The 16,884-nt window shown below is 50.4% G+C and overlaps 1 protein-coding gene across 1 annotated transcript; it reads left to right on the top strand.

Annotated features, from left to right (window-relative positions):
* The first annotated feature begins 5,066 nt into the window (after positions 1-5,066).
* On the top strand, positions 5,067-11,523 carry LOC131211233 (uncharacterized). Its single transcript, XM_058204635.1, has 4 exons — positions 5,067-5,183; positions 5,437-5,599; positions 6,638-10,631; positions 10,695-11,523. The coding sequence occupies exons 1-4, from the start codon at positions 5,139-5,141 to the stop codon at positions 11,521-11,523; spliced, it is 5,031 nt and encodes a 1,676-aa protein (XP_058060618.1). The 5' UTR covers positions 5,067-5,138.
* The last annotated feature ends 5,361 nt before the right edge of the window (positions 11,524-16,884 follow it).

Raw genomic sequence — 16,884 nt, 5'->3', positions numbered from 1 at the left:
TGGTATTCGTCCTTGTTGTGAATTTTTGAATGATGTGATAGTGCACTTAATGAACAGTACGCTTTCTTACAGATTTTACACGCAAACGGCTTTTCACCGGTATGAATGCGGATGTGATCCTTCAACGCTGGCGAATGCGCAAACTTTGAAGGGCAGTGCGGACATTGTTGGCATTCGTACGGATTATGAATTTTCGAATGGAGTGATAGTGCAGATAATGAATAGTACATTTTCTTACAGATTTTACACACAAACGGCTTTTCACCGGTATGAACGCGAATATGATCCTTTAACTTTGAGGACTGCGCAAACCTTGAAGGGCAGTGTGGACACTGTTGGCATTCGTACGGATTATGAACTTTCGAATGGAGTGATAGTGCAGATAATGAATAGTACATTTTCTTACAGATTTTACACACAAACGGTTTTTCACCGGTATGAACGCGAATATGATCCTTTAACGTTGATGACTGCGCAAACCTTGAAGGGCAGTGTGGACACTGTTGGTATTCGCCCTTCTTGTGAATTTTCGAATGAAGTGATAGTCCAGGTAATGAATAGTACCTTTTCTTACAGATTTTACACACATAAGGTTTTTCCCCGGAATGAATGCGGATGTGATTTTTTAATGTGAATAGCCGTGCAAATTTTAAATGACAATGTGGGCACTGTTGGTATTCTTCCTTCTTGTGAATTTTCGAATGTTGTAGCAGATTTCTTCGTGATTTGAACGTTTTGAAACAGATGTTACACACAAACGGCTTTTCATCGGTATGAACGCGAATGAGAATCTTCAGCTGGCTTGGGCGAATATAAGTTGCGGAACAATGAGGGCAGTGGTACTTTTCGTTATTGCACTGGCCTTTTTTGTGAGCGTTCTTTTTTATGTCGTTGTTAACTCGTTGATGACTCCGAAGTTTATACGAGCGCAACCGCTGTTGCGTTTTTTCTTGATCGTTTTTACGTTTTCGGCCAACTTTGACGTTTTTTCCGGCATCGGAGTTGGTTGTTGCAGAGGGATCTTCTCGAGCCTGACAGATCAATTCTAAAGGATTTGTATGGTTGTTCTGCTGTTCATCCACATCTTCATTCTCTAATTTGAACGCGATTGGATTTTCCTCTGCCTCGAATAAGTCATCAGCCTGGTTGCCACAACATTCATATGTACCACTTACTTGATGAGCTGCACAGCTCAAGTGCAAATCGTTCGCTGAATCCGGTGTGGTGACTTCAGTTTTGATTAACAAATTTGTGCCAACCGTTTGTTCAGCAGAGTGGTCAAGATGGTCTTTACTGCTGTCTGCCTCGTTCTTCGCTGTGTTTAGCTTTTTGGCCAATGCCATGTTTTTGTTGCATCGCCAGCGAAACGTATACATCTTATCCAAACGCGATTCGCACATCGAGCACAAATACGATTGAACTCCAGGTAATACATTGGCCTGTAACAATATGAGTCTCATAGAACAGTCTTTCTTGTGGAACAGGCAGAGATGTCTGTTTTAACAATCGTCCTACCTGAAATCCCGTACAGTCGAAGAGTTTTTGAAGCTTATATTGTCTGGATTCGTCGTTCGCTAGGGGCTCCAAAGCGTTGCACATCGACAAGCACCAACGGCATATTTTGGTGGTTCTGGAAAACAATGTGCTGTTATACCTGTTAATATGTATCAAACACCAACTTACTCTACGCCATTCTTCTTCTTGATAAATGCCGAAGCTTTCATTTTGACTGTAATCGTCTATTTCTGTGCAGAGATTCTGTAAATTCCGCGTCCGCGTTGGGTTTGTTCACTTTTGCGGTACCTTTTGACAGCGCGGTCTAATTTCGTCAACACAGGAACTAACGTGCAGTTTGACAGCTATCCGTCAAACTGAAGTCACTCAATCTTGTAGGCAATTCAAAATATAATCTACAACAGGAGCAAACAGCAGTTAAACTAGATAAAATGGTCAGATTTTAAACGAAGCCAACACATAATAAGGTGAAAGTTCATCCCTGCAAACAATAAAGTACCTCAATTTTGATCAACGTATAATTCGTGTTGTTTTCGAGCAAATCGATCTGAATTCGCGGGGTGGTAGTTACGGGGAAGAGGAAATGTTGTGGTGAATGTTTGGATAGTTTTGAAACAATTTGAGACAACTACAGCTAGTGCGTGTTTTGACATTTATGCAACGGGAAGCGGGAAGGGAATCCGATCGGTTACGTCACCGGAAAATCCGCTCGTCTGAAACGCCGGATAATCGAGAAATGAGGCGTGGGATCCGATAAGTTTCAACTTATCCTGCTGAAAGAATCGCAGTACATTTTACTTCGCACTGTGATAATCAAAATCCATATCCGACTCGTTTGACGGTTAAATTATTTCGGCTCACGATTACTTTTATTCATTATACTTAGCACATTACAGGGTCCCTACTCGAAGATACTTGAAGTCATTTTTCTATGTTATGTTATGTATTGAGTAAAGTAGAAGAGAAAGAGAGAGAGAGAGAGAGAGAGAGGGGGGGGGGGGGGGGGAGTGTTTGAAAGATCGTTCACGCGGAGCGCACGTGACAGCGGCGAGCATCGTTATGTGGAATATGATGCCAAACCATTTTTGTCTCTTGTCGGAACTTATGTGAAGACCATCGAAGTGTCTGGGAACCATTTTTTGCTCATACAGCAGTTCTATTGGCTCGGAACAATTAGATTTCCCACCCTTCACTTGACCGTTTGTTGCTATGGATTTGGTTACAGGACGCGCGCCGGTGACAGCTAGTTTTTGATAAAATTAAAAATGGGTAGCTACCGACAAAGAAGACTCCTTCGTCAACGAAACGAAGCAAGCAAACGAAACACGAAAACGGCAGCAGCCCAATCATCATAGCACACGTGAAAGTGAAGCAACATATTTTCATACACGATCCCCGTGCCACGCGGTTCGCCGCCGTTCAGTGGCCTCTGCCCGCTCGCTATGCTGGCATGCGGCATACTGCTGCAGTAGCAGCACACCGAACAAGCAACTCCGACGATATGGTTTCAAATATTTTGCTCGACCTCCAGATTCGATGTTCCATTATACTACATTCCCTTTTTTGTTTGCAATTTTTACAACAAATTGAGAAGTAATTTACTGCAACGGCCAACGATTATAATCCACATCTAATCCATTTGTACGTTTCCATTTGCTGGCGGGATAATTGAATCATGATGGCACGATGGAACTACAGCATGTTGATGGCAGCACTTTAATAACAGTTTGCTAACTTAATTTATTATAACCGAGTGCGCTCTCTTTTTTGCTGTAACCAGCTTTTTTTTGGTTAACACACTTGTGTTGGCGGCGGTATCGATTGGAAAAAAGTAAGACTCAGTGATGATTAAGTTGCATCCATCAGCGTTCGTTTGATGTGCATTAGCCGACTGCACGCAGAGCCGATGCACTTTCTTCCAACTTCACGAGCATCGCAAGTTCGTGCTCAAATAAATGGGCTCCTTCCCTTCGTGGAAACTAGCTTCTCTAAAAAAATGCTTTGCTTCCCGAATTTCTAACTCTCTTGCAGGTGCCACAGAATTATCGACGCCATCGATCCACAACGCTCGATTGGGTTGCCTCATTTTGTTGCAAACTAGCATAACCAGTAATGGGTGACGATAATGTGCCGAGGGCGGTGAAGGACGGATAATGTGTAGGTATACATTACTTTTTTATGCAGAAAGCGGCGATCCTATGGGCCCGGAACCCGTGCCTGCGGCTGATTAATCGCGCAGGAACAGCAGAAGGAAGCGCGCTCGATGGTCAATTGCGTAATTCATGAGCTGTGTCTAAGTGTGAGATGCTACAACGCCATTAAACTAAGGGACGATGCACCACAACCGACCGGCTATCCGATTGATATACACAATGTTGTGGGTCGCTATTGTCGCAAGAAAAAGAAAGTTCCGCTGGAAAACCGAAAGCTAAGAGCCCCACGCGAATGAATATTTCGATATCGAACACTGAGTTGGAAAATGTATGTCCATATTGTCACGTTACTGTATTAGTTTCCCTTAAGGACCTTTCACTAGCATCAGCCATCGGAAGCACATCTTTTGTTACTACTTAAAGAAAACATTGTATTCACTCGAGAGCTTCAGAACTAAATTGGGTTTTCCAACCAAATTTTACCAATAATTAATTTATTGCTTTGGATTCGTATCAGTGTGGCGATCATTAATAAAACTGTAAGTAAGTGATTAGAAAACCGATCCTATGCGCTACACACGTTAAATTGCCAATAAAGTTATCGTTTTCGAGGCTTCAAGGGTTTCCTGAACCAAACGGCAACGCCAACGTTGGCTGCATTACAATCAACAACGCACACCAACCGGTGCAGATTAATGCAGTAAATGAAACAATAATGAAAACAAATCGAAACAAACGGACACCATCTAAATCAGTCCGCCATCGGGCCATGGCAGCGCACCAGGTTGTCGACGGAAAGTGAAACATTTCTCCCTGCCCAGCGGCCCACATAGATGCGCACGATCGTGACACGCAACCTTGATTTTCTTTTTCCCCCTGGACCAAGCCCCGACAATGGCCCCGGCCTAGGCCCTTTCATAACCGACCGAAAACGCACTTTGCATCAATCGGCAGTGGCGCTGGACCCTATTGCATGACTCCCCGCCGTTTCTGTCTCGCTCTCACCCTCTCTATCTCGCTCGAGGATCCAATTAAAGCTCACCGTCCGCACAGGACACACACCTCTCGTAGACGGAACAACAACCCCGAAACAGCGCTGACGGGCGCGCCACGGGCCGGCCAACGCTCTCTCGACGGCCACCGCAATCCTGCCACTGTCAAACGGTCCGCCGGCTCTGGCGCGTGAGTTTTCCACGCGCGAAGGAAAACTCACGGGGCGCCTGAAATGCCAAAGACTCTTCTTCTCGGGCTCAGTCTGGCGTTACATTTTGCACCGGTGTCGGTGTCCGGCGTGCGCGCCGAGTTTTCCTTTTGGGGCCACCTTCCCGGGAAAACTCCTCCCGCGCGATCGGATCGTGATCGTGATCATGGTCGGCGAGGCTTCGGAGGGCCTCGCAGAGTTTATATAAAACACGTCCGCGCACGGTTGGCGCACAGTCAGCTGCTAATCCGTGACCGTGGCGCGCTACGATGAGGACCTACGCACGAGCGCTGGTGCTGGTGATAAGCTTAGCTGTAAGTTATCTCCTCCGTCGGTCGGTGGTGGTCTCTGAGTGGTTTGAGTCTGAGTGCGCGACAATTGGCAAGGATTTCCGAGGACATTTTGGTGATCTCACCCGTGAATGAAGGACTTATCTTGTGGTGTGGAGTGAATCTTGCCCTATCCTTGACGTGCCATTATCGTGTATCCTTCGGTAAATTTCCGTTTCCCTTTTCTTCTTTTCCTGGCCATCCTGGAACGCCCGAACTCCCCGAAATCAATGCGAAGGTACTGGTAAGCGTGGCCAGCGGTGAAAGCGGAAAGCATAGCAAGAAGAAAACCCGACGACACGAGGAGGACCGGTCAGAACAGGTTTACTATGTGGATCAAATAGCATCTGCTTCTGCAATCTCGCCCTGGACATCGAACCGCATTATCGCCAAAACTACTGGTGAGTTTGGTCGAGGAAGCAAAGCTCCATTTTGAAAGCCGTAAAAGAGTCAGTGCGATTCGTAAGCCCCGTAAATCCCAGTCTGACAAATAGACCCCAACAGGAACGGGTCTCAAATTAGTAGTTTACTCAAACAAATTGGAGGGACGTGAAAAGTGATCTTTGTTGGTCGCCTGATAGTGAACTGTTTCGTTGGAAAGATGATTTATCGATCTTTACTCAATGATTAGGGCACCAATTAGCGTCCTCTACGAGGTCTGTTTAAAATAAATCGAGACTTTTGTGTTTTTCAAAAATTATTTATTGACTCATTTAGATACTACTTTTGTCCCCTCCAAAGTAATCCCCGTCAGATATTATATTATTATATGCCAGAATCTGGGAATGTTAACTTGCCGACAATATTCCTTATTGACTGTTCTACCCTGTGGCAAGAACTCATGATGCACCACGCCCCTGGAAAGGAAGAAAATGGGACTCTTTCCATTACGATGATTGAGCTTCGGTTTCCACGTCATAACCATAAACCCATGATTCGTAACTAGTCAAAACCCTCTGGAGAAAATGTGGATTGTCGGGGACAGAGTCCAGCAGCTAAGTAATGTTAATGCGATGCTGGTTTTGATTGAAATTAAGCTCTTTTGGTACGAATTTCGCGATAACCCCAATGTTCAATTCGGTCAAATTGAATTGCACGAACCAGTCGATATGTTTAGGTCCTTAGCAACTTCTCTAACGGCGATTTGACGATTGGCCAATACAATTTTATTTACTTCATCAATGTTTTCGTCTGTTGTTGATGTGCTCGAGCACGAACCTTATTTTATTTTTCACATAAAAGCATAGACAGATTCTTTGGTCCATTGTTTGGAATAGACAAAAATCAAAGATGAGCTGTCAAAAATTAACGGAATGTACGTATACCTCGGAAAATCGAAAATCGCGGACACTTTTCGAACAGACCTCATATTAGCCACATTCTAGACACTCTTACGCGGATTGCCCTTCAATTGTTGATCCTCTGCATTCCGTATACAGAAAATGGTAAAGAGTCCCAGTACGTGATCAACGTTTCACCGGACGACGAGGTGATCATTCACGACCACGAGAGCGCAGCAAGCGATCGCGTCTCCGATCGCGGCCCAACGGACGCGGACCAATCTCCCCAGGACTTTGTGCACGAGGCGCTCCGACTGCGCAAGCAGTACCTGCAGGGTCAAAAGGGCACCACCGTACCGCCTCCGGGAAGTTCGTTCGTCGAGTTCACCACCGTCAAGTACGATCACTTCGGCCCTAGCAGAGCGCCCGAGCGGGAAGCTGTCCATCACGGGATCTACCAGCATCACCACCACAGCAAACCGGTTGCTCCGACGAAACCATCGACCCCGGAGTATGCGATCCCAACGGGTGCTCTGCCCCCGCAGGCGCATCCTACCCATCGGCCGAAGCACATGAAGCCGAAGACCACCAAACCGATGCTCGTCCACACGGTGACTCCGTTCGTGCCGAGCGATGAGGACCGTTCCGTGGAACCGGAACCAACCACCTACCGACCGAAGGAGAAGCTGCAGGAGTCCCTCACCAAGACGGTTCTATCGTCCGCCGCCGGGAAGAAGCCGGTGACGGTCAAGCAACAGGATACGGCCGCTTCGAGCGTGTTCGCTCAGATCGTTCGTCCGGACGAGTCGGCGTTCGGGAGTAGCTACAGCACGCACCACGAGTCCGGCAACAGCTACCAGGAGTTCCACAAGTTTGGGCCGCCCGGGAGAGACTCCCAGGGCAGTGGCTCGATACTGGCCGTTCACAAGGTGAGGCCGCACCACAGGCACCCCGAGGAGGATCGGAGATCCGAGTATCTGGGGAAGTCGCCGAAGGCACCCTCCGAGGAGCTCGGTAGGTACCAGCGCCCGGTGAAGGGCTACGAATCGCTGGAGGAATTCAATCCGGCCTTCCAGCGTCCTATCCCCGAAGACCCGCACGTGAAGTACGAGAAGGAGGTCGAGGAGAGCTTCCTTAAACAGCAGCACCAGCACCCGTATCAGGAGCCGAAGCACCATCACAGCTACGAGCTACCATTGCGGCCAGCCAAGAAGGAGAGACCACATCCGGCCGCACTGGAGGAACCGCGGTACTATCCGGCGAAGAGTTACCAAGCCATAGAGACGATCAAGCAGGTCCAAATGGAACCGGAACCGGTGCCATCGGAAGAACCGTATCGTTACAAGCCACAAAAGTCTCACCACATCGATGCCGAGTTTAAGCCTGTGGTCCCGGTCCCGGTCGCCCACAAGGAACCGTACACCTATCGGCCACCGAAGTCGTACCATGTGGATCCTCCAAAACACACCGTCGAGACTCACGAGAAGACGAGTGATGGGATCCCGCCGGAGTACCTAAAGTTGGCCACAGCCCGCCCAGCCAAGCACGCCAAGTATGCGGACCTCCCGAAACCTTCGCCGGCCCCGAGCTACGCCAAGGTGACCAGCTATCCGACGCCTCTCTCGACCGCCTCGCAGCACGAGAAGCTGACGTACGATCCGTACAAGTATCGGCCAAGCCCGACGCCCGAAATATCCAGCGCTGGCCATGGTTTTGCAAAGATCTCCTCTTCGCCGGCCCCTAGCTTCTCCAAGTACCAAGTTCCGGCGAAGGTCCAAAGTGATCCCAGCCCCGGAACGTACACCTTCAAACAGTCGCATCCCTCCGGTGAGTCGTTCGCCGGGTACATTCCCTCCTCGACACCGGAATCGTTTGTGGCAGCCTCGCAGCAGGACTACACGAAGCTGTTCGGGGTGTCCCCAACACCGTACGGAAAGTACGGCGCGGCCAGTTCCCCGTCGCCGCCCACGGAAACCCTGTTTGAGTTCCCGCACATGAAGGAGCCCCCGAAGTCGTTCTCGAAGTACCACGAGCCAACGAAGGTGTACGCCAACATCCGGCCCTCGGAGCAACCGTTCAAGACGCTCAGCACCACGATCTTCATGAAGCCGGCGTCTACGGAAGTGAGCTACCAGCCGCCTTCTCCTGGGGCCGCTAAGCCGATGCAAAATCGAACGACGTCGATCGGATTCAACGCGCCACCGGCTAGCGAACCGACCAAAACCGAGTACTTCACCGACCCGGACGTGACCACGTACTACGTGCTCGCGAACGGCACCGAGATCAAGCTGGGTGACGATCCGTCCAAGATTCCCCAAGAGTTCCGCATCACCGCCGGCGATTCGTCGTTCCTGAGCAGCAACTACTCGACGAAGCTTGCCGAGGACTTTGCGATGAAGTACAACTGGGACAGTCTGCACGCGGTGGCCGACGGGGAGTTCTACCTCGGATCGGCATCCGACGCGACCCTGAAAGCCCTGAGCTCCACGGCGAAGCTGCACGAGCCGATCGAATACATTGTGCGGGACAAGAAGAAACCGAAGCCACCGGCTTCGGTCGTCTTCAGCAAGGTGCCCCACAAGGTGCCGATCAAGACGGTTACGATCTACAAGTCGACTCACCGATCGTCGTCGGATGATCTGGAGGGTGGCTTCGAGCCGATGGTCGGCGTGCGGACCGTACCACCGGCGATGGACAAGAAGAGCGAGCTCCCGGGCGGGGATGACGAGTTCTACTACACCAACGAGGGAGCCGACGGCGGTGAAGATCCGTCGAAGGCCTCCAAGAAGACGGCGGTCTATATCCCGGGCCGTGTGCCGGGACCGGGAATGCTGTTCAAGCAGCAGCAGCAGCACCAACAGCAACAGCAGCCAGGACAACCCGCCCCAGATATGGACATGGCTGCGGAGGCCTCGAAGAAGCACCAGTACTTTGTGCTGTACCACATCGAGGATAAGGAAAAGAAACCCCAGGTTCAGCCGGCGCCCGCTCCGGTCCAGCAGCCGCAGAAGCAGGAAATACACTACCACTACAGCGAGAAGGAATCGGAGGAACCGGAAGTGACCCACGAGCACTACAACTACCACCACGAGGAGACGGTCGAGGATTCGGACGACGATATCCAGCATCACTACGTTAACCCGAACTACGGGAAGTTCAACTATCGGCCCAACCCGGCCCACCCGTCGTACCAGAGGCCCCTGCGGGACAGTATGGCGGCCGGAAGTGAAACCACGCTGAAGGTGGTGGACCCGGAGGCGAAAAGCGGTCGGCCACTCGAGATCACCAAGCAGGACTATATGCGCCACGTGCAGAGTGCCGTGCTGCGGTATATGCGCCAGCTCCAGGACGAGGGCCGCCTGCCGGTGATTGCTTCGCGGGACTCGGACGACACGCAGAAGGCGTTCGAAGAGATCGACCTGGCCGCCCTGCTCGGTGGCACGAAGCACAAGTTTCAGCTCAATGGTCCAATCCGGACCAACGTGCCTTCGTCCCCGAGTCACTACAAACCGATGAAATCGGTGCCCAGCTCGACGACCTACAAACCGACGACTTCCGCCTCGCCTCAGCCCTCGGTGAAGTTCCTCGGGAAGAACACGTACACCGCCGGCAAACCGCTGAAGGTGGCGATCGAGAGCCTGCAGGATACGCTGAGCAGCAACGTGGATCTGACGGTGAAGGGCAACAAACCGCCGGTGAAGCCGGACCTATCGGCGATCGACGTGGGCCAATCGTACCTACACGGACCAACGTTCGAGCACGGTCCGGGACCACTGAAGACGGGCTACGAAGGGGTGACCAGCGAGCGTCTGCCGCCGGCCAAGAACAAGCTGCACTTCAACCAGCAGGCCCACCACGACATCAACTCCATGCTGAATGGGAAGGACAACTCAGGGGTGCAGGGCCGGCTGAAGGGATCGTACCTCGATCACTCGACGAACCACGGCGGGTTCGGCTCGATCAAGGGTGGATCGGCGAACGTGGGCGCTTCGATTAGCTTCGGTGGACACGGTGGTGGACTGCCGGTCAAGGGAATCCAGTTGAACGAGGACGACAGCAACAAGATCGCGCCGGAAGCGCTCGACGCACCGATCCAGATCATCAACGGAATCCCGATCACGAACCCCTACAACATCGACATCAACACTCTCAGGTAAGGTGTGGCGTTACTCACGCAAATTAGGGCGTCAGGTTGATGACCTCTCTTTCTCTTCAGGTACATGTTGGGGGGCCTTGCCCAGGCTCAAGCGGAACAGCACCAACAGCCACACCCGCAGAAGGAGCCATCGTTGAAGCTGAAGGGCTCCAACTGGATGTCACTGCCGACGGTGGCCAGCCCGTCGCAGGTGTTCTCGTCACACATACCCACCTACCAGCACCCGCCGTCGGAGATCAACAACTACAAGTACAACGGCAATTTCGATGCGAGCAACTTCAAGATTAAGTTCCCGAAGAATCTCAAACTGAAGCCAGGAAGTGGGCCCACGGCCCAATCGTCTTCGGTGGGCGGCGGTGGACTGGATGCCGTCGCCAGTGGGTCATCGAACTATGCTAGCTGGGGTGAGCCACCGACCAGACAGGGCAACAACCACCAGCAGCAGCACCACCAACAGAACCATTACCAGACCGCGGCCACCACGGGAAACAACAACAATCAACTCCATGGCCTCCTTCCGCAGCAGAACCTGAACCTGGGAATCGGGAATGGGCGCCCGGTTAATTTCCCCAGTCAGAAGCAGCTTCAACAACTGGTGCAACAACAGTTCCAGCAACAGCAGCAGCAACAGCAGCAGCAGCAGCAACAGCAACAACAGCAGTTCCTTCGTCCCAACCGAGAGTTCAACCCGGAACAGTACCTCAACCCGAACGGCCAGCTATTCCAGGGGCTGCTGAGGCAGAATGCGGTGATGAGCAAAAAGGCTGCCACGACCGACCTGCGGAAGCAGCCACAACCGACAACGGCCAAACCCGGCGCCGTCGGCGGGCCGTCGAAGGCGGTCAAAATCGACACCAAACTGCGGCCGCCACCACCAGTAAAGGGTTGATCAGGTGAGGCCTGAAGTGGAACCTAGCCGAGAGACAGAGAGAGAGAGAGAGAGAGAGAGCGCTGTAGATAGTACCTAGTGTTTTGCAAATGGATGGGTTTTAGTCTCAAAGTCCGATGAGCTGAAAGTATTTAACTTTAACTGGATGGGCCGCGCCGCTTCACCATTTATGGCCCGGTTCTTCCCCATCAACCATCCCATCTGAACTGTGTCCTTTTAAATAGATAGAAGATTAATTTATTAAAACAGGTACCCTAAGTAATCACCTTCTTCATGTTTTACTACTTTCCATCTACCCCGTACGGTAACAGAGCAAAGTGATTGATGATAATAATGATAAATAAATAGAAAGTATACATTTCAATCGAACAAAATACTGACCCACACAGCTCACAGCAACAATGATCATTGTAGAATGCATAACGAGCCGAGGCTTCTGAAGACGTCCGGGGTGAATGACTTCATCCAACCTCTGATGTGACGCGTGATGGGAGGTTGGTGGTCAAGAAAGCATGTAATTTACGCCGGACACAGACAAGGTCCTCACCACACGGTTCACGAGATAATCGGAAGCGTTGACCGTAGGCCGCCCCCAAATTTGTCGACGGAGCATAACAACCCAGCATAACGTGCTGAACCAAACCGCGTGGTGATCACAATGCTGCGAAAGGGAAAACAACACCACCCACAGCGGAGTGGCCAGCGTTGGCCAGCGAGCGTGAACAATTAACACCAGCCGGAGGGCTGTGGTGTCGCGTGTCGGAAAAGAAATCCACGGAGAAGATCTTCGACCAGCTGGTTCCGAAGTTAACGAATCGAGTAAAAAGTGTGTGTTTATGCACATTCGCCGTTCATGCACTTGTTCCTTGCGCCGTCGTTTAATACGCTTTCTTCTTCCCTTGGCCCAATGCCGATGCGTTCGTCTCGGTGCACTCCGCTTACGGTGTGGCCATCGCGTGTGCATTGGCCGCTCGTGGTTGCTAATTTTTATGCTTCAAACACTCACCGGAACAGCGGTCGTGCGATCGGTTGTTGTTGTTATTTTTTATCCGCTGTGGCAGACTCATTGCAAGTTAATTAGACTACGTAAAGTATGGCGTTCGCGGCGGTGATTGTGGTTCAGTCGTATCACTTCGGTGGCCACACTCAGTCGTTAGGAGGTTCCCGCTCAAACTGGAACACCTGCTGGCGGACGGTCGCCCCTCCTTACTTCGCTTCATTTTGGCTTACAAATCTCACAAAACTCAACCTCCGAAAGGTGGTTCTTTACTGTCCATTGCTATCGATCATTGGAGGACGCAAAAATGCAGAAATGCTGAAGAATATGTCAAGAGTTGTCTCGTGTGTTGTAAATGATACGCACATTTTACCTTAGTCCTAATCGATCAAAAAATGCCAGAAACACCAGGAAAGTGTGGCTAAATCAATTATGCTTCGTCCGTTTTCATATTATCTACGTTCTCCTCCTGTCCCTCTGCCCGGGGAATAAAAAATGAAAACGAATTGGTAGACCATGATTTCTGCGCTTCACCAATAAATAATATTATCAATGTTCAATCAAAACCATTTTCTTATTACTATTTATTATTTTTATGTAAAAGAAAACAAACGAAAGGGGGCAAAAGGTGGGCTAAGTTTGTGGCTGCGTACGTTGCACAAATCAAACAACCACGCAGCCAGATCGCCTTGTATGTTGCTTACAAGTGTGACGATTATTGCGTGCAACGTTAGATTCAAATGTTTGCCGTTATTTTAGGATTTTCTTTGGAAAAAATTGCGCTTAAAGTGTTTCAATGTTTAAAATCAAAGGGTTTCCTCGTAAGTCTTTCAAATGGATAATAATTTTCCACTTTTCTGTCAATTTAAATAAACTTGTTAATTTGTGTTCCTCGGTTGAATCAATGCAAAAGCATTTTATATTTCATTAATTCTTTCACCATATACCACATGTTGGTGTCTACGGAGGAAGCTTAGCACCATTAAGTTGTAACCACACAGCCGCCGCTACTTTGTTTTATACATTTTACCATAAAGAAAGGGGAACCACCACCTGAAGTGCCTAACGCCCTGGACGAGAGATGGCGAACGAAATGCAGATGTACGGAGCAGAAAGAAAAAACGCAAAATGAAAGTCGCGAATGCACCGAGCGCACCGAACGCCACGGCGACACGGCGCAGTCTACATGCGTTTCCTGTGTGCGATTATATAATAAATATCTCGCGATCGGTGCCGGTGTAGACTCCGGTTGAGAGCAAACAGATCGGATGTGTCGCGGAGCCCACAGCCAATCGCGATCTATCCCGCGGGCATTATCGAAGTGCATCCGTTCCCGTTCGAAATCGGTGCGCCAGGTTTAAGCCCCCCCACGAGGGCGCACTGACTCCGAGGCCGAGGACAATTTGGTAGACTTTTCGACACGACGCGCACGGATGTTGCGGATTATAACGCTGGCAATGTCGGTGGTGACGCTAATTCCTTTCCATTTGACATAATTCCCATATCCAGACGGCGTGGACCACTTTTCGTGTGTTGTAAATCGGCGCCATACGAACTCGATTGTGCCGCGGGATACCTGAGCCCTCCGGTGTTTGTTTCGGCCGCTTTTTGGCAACCGACTTTTGGCTTAAATTAGTTTATGTAACATCGATAAGCGTGCGAACTGGGGTCTTGTGTATATTGGCCACCGGAGCTTTCTACTCGCTTCAGTTGACAGATGCAAAGATAAAACGCACAGTCTAATTGTATAATGTCTGGCTCATTCGGCATGCCACCAGGCACTATTTTTCAATTATAATTCAATTCCGAACACTGTGCAGCTGCACTTTGGACTGGAACCGTGGAATAAATCTATTACCCGAGCCACGGCGAGGATCGTCAGAAAATAGCAATCGACACTCGGTGAAAGACATTTGCGGGCCCTCGCCGTGCGCTCGCGAAACATAAATTATGTCAGTCCGCTGGCCGGGGCTGGCAGGATCGCTTACGATGGGCACTTTCTTCATTTGGATGGACTTCTCGGGACCATCGGCCGTCAATCTTGCTGCGAAACGTGTGCGGCCACTGTAACGGTGCCAACTGACCTCGTGTGGCTCCCGATCGAAAGGAGGAAGAACGGCACAAACCACGCCGTTTGACATCTGAAATGCGCTCCAACTGCAGATTACTTTCCGTCGCGTCGCCTTTCCGAGGCCCCGACTTCCTTATGCAGCAGTGGCGGGACCGATCACGTGTGCAGGAAACCTAATTCGTTGGCCCACGCGAATGCGGTAGTGAAATGGGCAACAAACTTGCGCCGCAAACGCTCTCATTGAACTTGACATTTCGTTGCGTAACTTCGGCCGGCCACGAGGCACTCCGGATCAATTTTTGACCTGCCCGCCTTTGGTAATTTTGCGATGCAAGCGTGCGGAACCGTGCCGCAACGCAAACGCAAACATTGTGGCCGGGTGGCCGGGTGGCCGGGTGGCCGGGTGGCCGGGCTCTCCTTCGCCCACTGGGCGATGGGTGGCTTCCGGCTTCCGGCTGCTGGGCGGCGCGTGTGCCACCTCGTGCACGCACTAAAAGCCGTTTTCCGCAACCCACCAGGGGCGCCCTGCGCACACATATGTGAGCATAATTTGTCGCATAAGCCGGGGCCACTTACCACGCTTTTTACTACACGCAGCGCTACGTCGCTAATGAGCTGTGGCTACCGACCGGCTAAAGTTATTGTTTATTCGATTCCGCCATCCGTGGGGTTTGTTTTACATTTAATTGGTTGCGTAAGCGAAGCGACTCGGCAATGGAAAAAATTATGCTTCTAATTATTCAGCGAAAGCGCCGTCAGAGAAAGCGCCAAAACGGTAAGGCTCTGCTGAGAGGTCGAGTTGGATTTGAATTAGCATGCGAACGCTGCGTGAAAACGTTAGCCGAACATGGCCAGAATGTTGTTCCGAAAATTTCCTTTCGTTAATCAGACATTGGGAATGGTGACAAAAATTATTAACCCTGTTAAACTCGTTACCAAGCATTTTAATGTGATAAATAAATACAAATTGTAAAGAACACTAAATTCAACACTGGGCTCAAAAGATTATTTCTATCTTTTCCATTTGTACTGTACATTAATGTTAATCCTTATTTCATTTCTTAGTTTGTAGATTTTAATGAACAAACCTAGCACCCGATCACAGTCGATAACAGTAGATTGCACTGATGATCGGACACCAAGCCAGAACCTTATCGAGATCTTCGAGGCACACGCAACGGGTGAACGATTCCCCGATACCCAGCCAGCACCTCGTGCAAATCGGGGGAGGCACGTCCGTGATCGAAACCCGCCCAATCCCCAAAGGAACACTTTCGTTCGCGCGTCGTTCCGTCTGCGTGCGCACCTCATTACCTTCGGCGCGCGAGGTGGAATAATAAAATTTTCGAACGGTGTGCATAATAAATCATACGCGTTTCACGAACCCCTTTTTCCCAAATGCTCTGCGCGGTTCGCCCTGTTTTCCGCAACGCTCCGCGTGGTTATGCCTTTTTGGAGGACCGAAACCGCATACTACACGTGTCGAACCAACCCGCTCGCTTACGTTTCATTTTTCCAGCCACGTGAAGAACGTTTTGTTGCTTCTCGTACGTACGCAGCAGTGAGACTGTAAGCCGCTCCGTTTTCTGAACCACCATCACCACGATTGGGCCACGGATTCGGTGCCTAAAGCGGGTCGCCCAAAACCGCAAGAAATCGTCGTAAATCCTCGTAAATCCCATCGCGGTGAAACCGTGCCCCAGCTGGGTGGCCGCTTCAATCCGTGGTCCCCTGCGGTCGGGTTTTTATGCAATGGGAAGTATCATAAAGTTACTTCAACGGGCGGGCACGCGAACCACAAACCGGCTCCACTTCTGACAGGTCGTCGCCGTTGTTGCCCGATGGAATCGAGGCCCCGATGGATGACGAGAGCCTGGTGAGCTGCAACACCTGTAGAGGCGATTAGTAACTTGGAGTAAGTGAAATAAAATCAAAACGAAACTACTGGTGATTGTCCCGATCCTGACTGATCTTGAGATACTGTAGGAACTTCTGCACACTTGTCCCCGCATTCATTTAATCTTCGGTTGCATCGATATCGGCCTCCATTATGCTGTCTAACCTTTGATCGCCGCCACAGGTTTCAATGGGGACCGCGTATGAGTTACATCGTTTCACCTCAGCACAAAGAACAATTTCTTCTGCTTCGCTCCCATATCTCCCATCGCCATTAGCACACCGGCGATCGGGCAGCTCAGCGGAGTCTGATGAGCTGGTGGCCGGGGTCTTTACGCCGCACAGGGCACAGGGCTGTCCCATTACGTAAATTTCTTTGTGAGAAGCGGGCGCAACC

The sequence above is a fragment of the Anopheles bellator genome, chromosome 2 (assembly GCF_943735745.2).
Source record: "Anopheles bellator chromosome 2, idAnoBellAS_SP24_06.2, whole genome shotgun sequence".
Classification (NCBI taxonomy): Eukaryota; Metazoa; Arthropoda; class Insecta; order Diptera; family Culicidae; genus Anopheles; species Anopheles bellator.
This window is presented reverse-complemented; position numbering and strand designations above follow the sequence as displayed.

Coding starts and splice junctions, on each gene's coding strand:
- LOC131211233 (XM_058204635.1), top strand. CDS start 5,139: ATGAGGACCTACGCACGAGCGCTGGTGCTGGTGATAAGCTTAGCT. Junction 5,600..6,637: donor CATTATCGCCAAAACTACTG/GTGAGTTTGGTC, acceptor TTCCGTATACAG/AAAATGGTAAAGAGTCCCAG. Junction 10,632..10,694: donor ATCGACATCAACACTCTCAG/GTAAGGTGTGGC, acceptor CTTTCTCTTCAG/GTACATGTTGGGGGGCCTTG.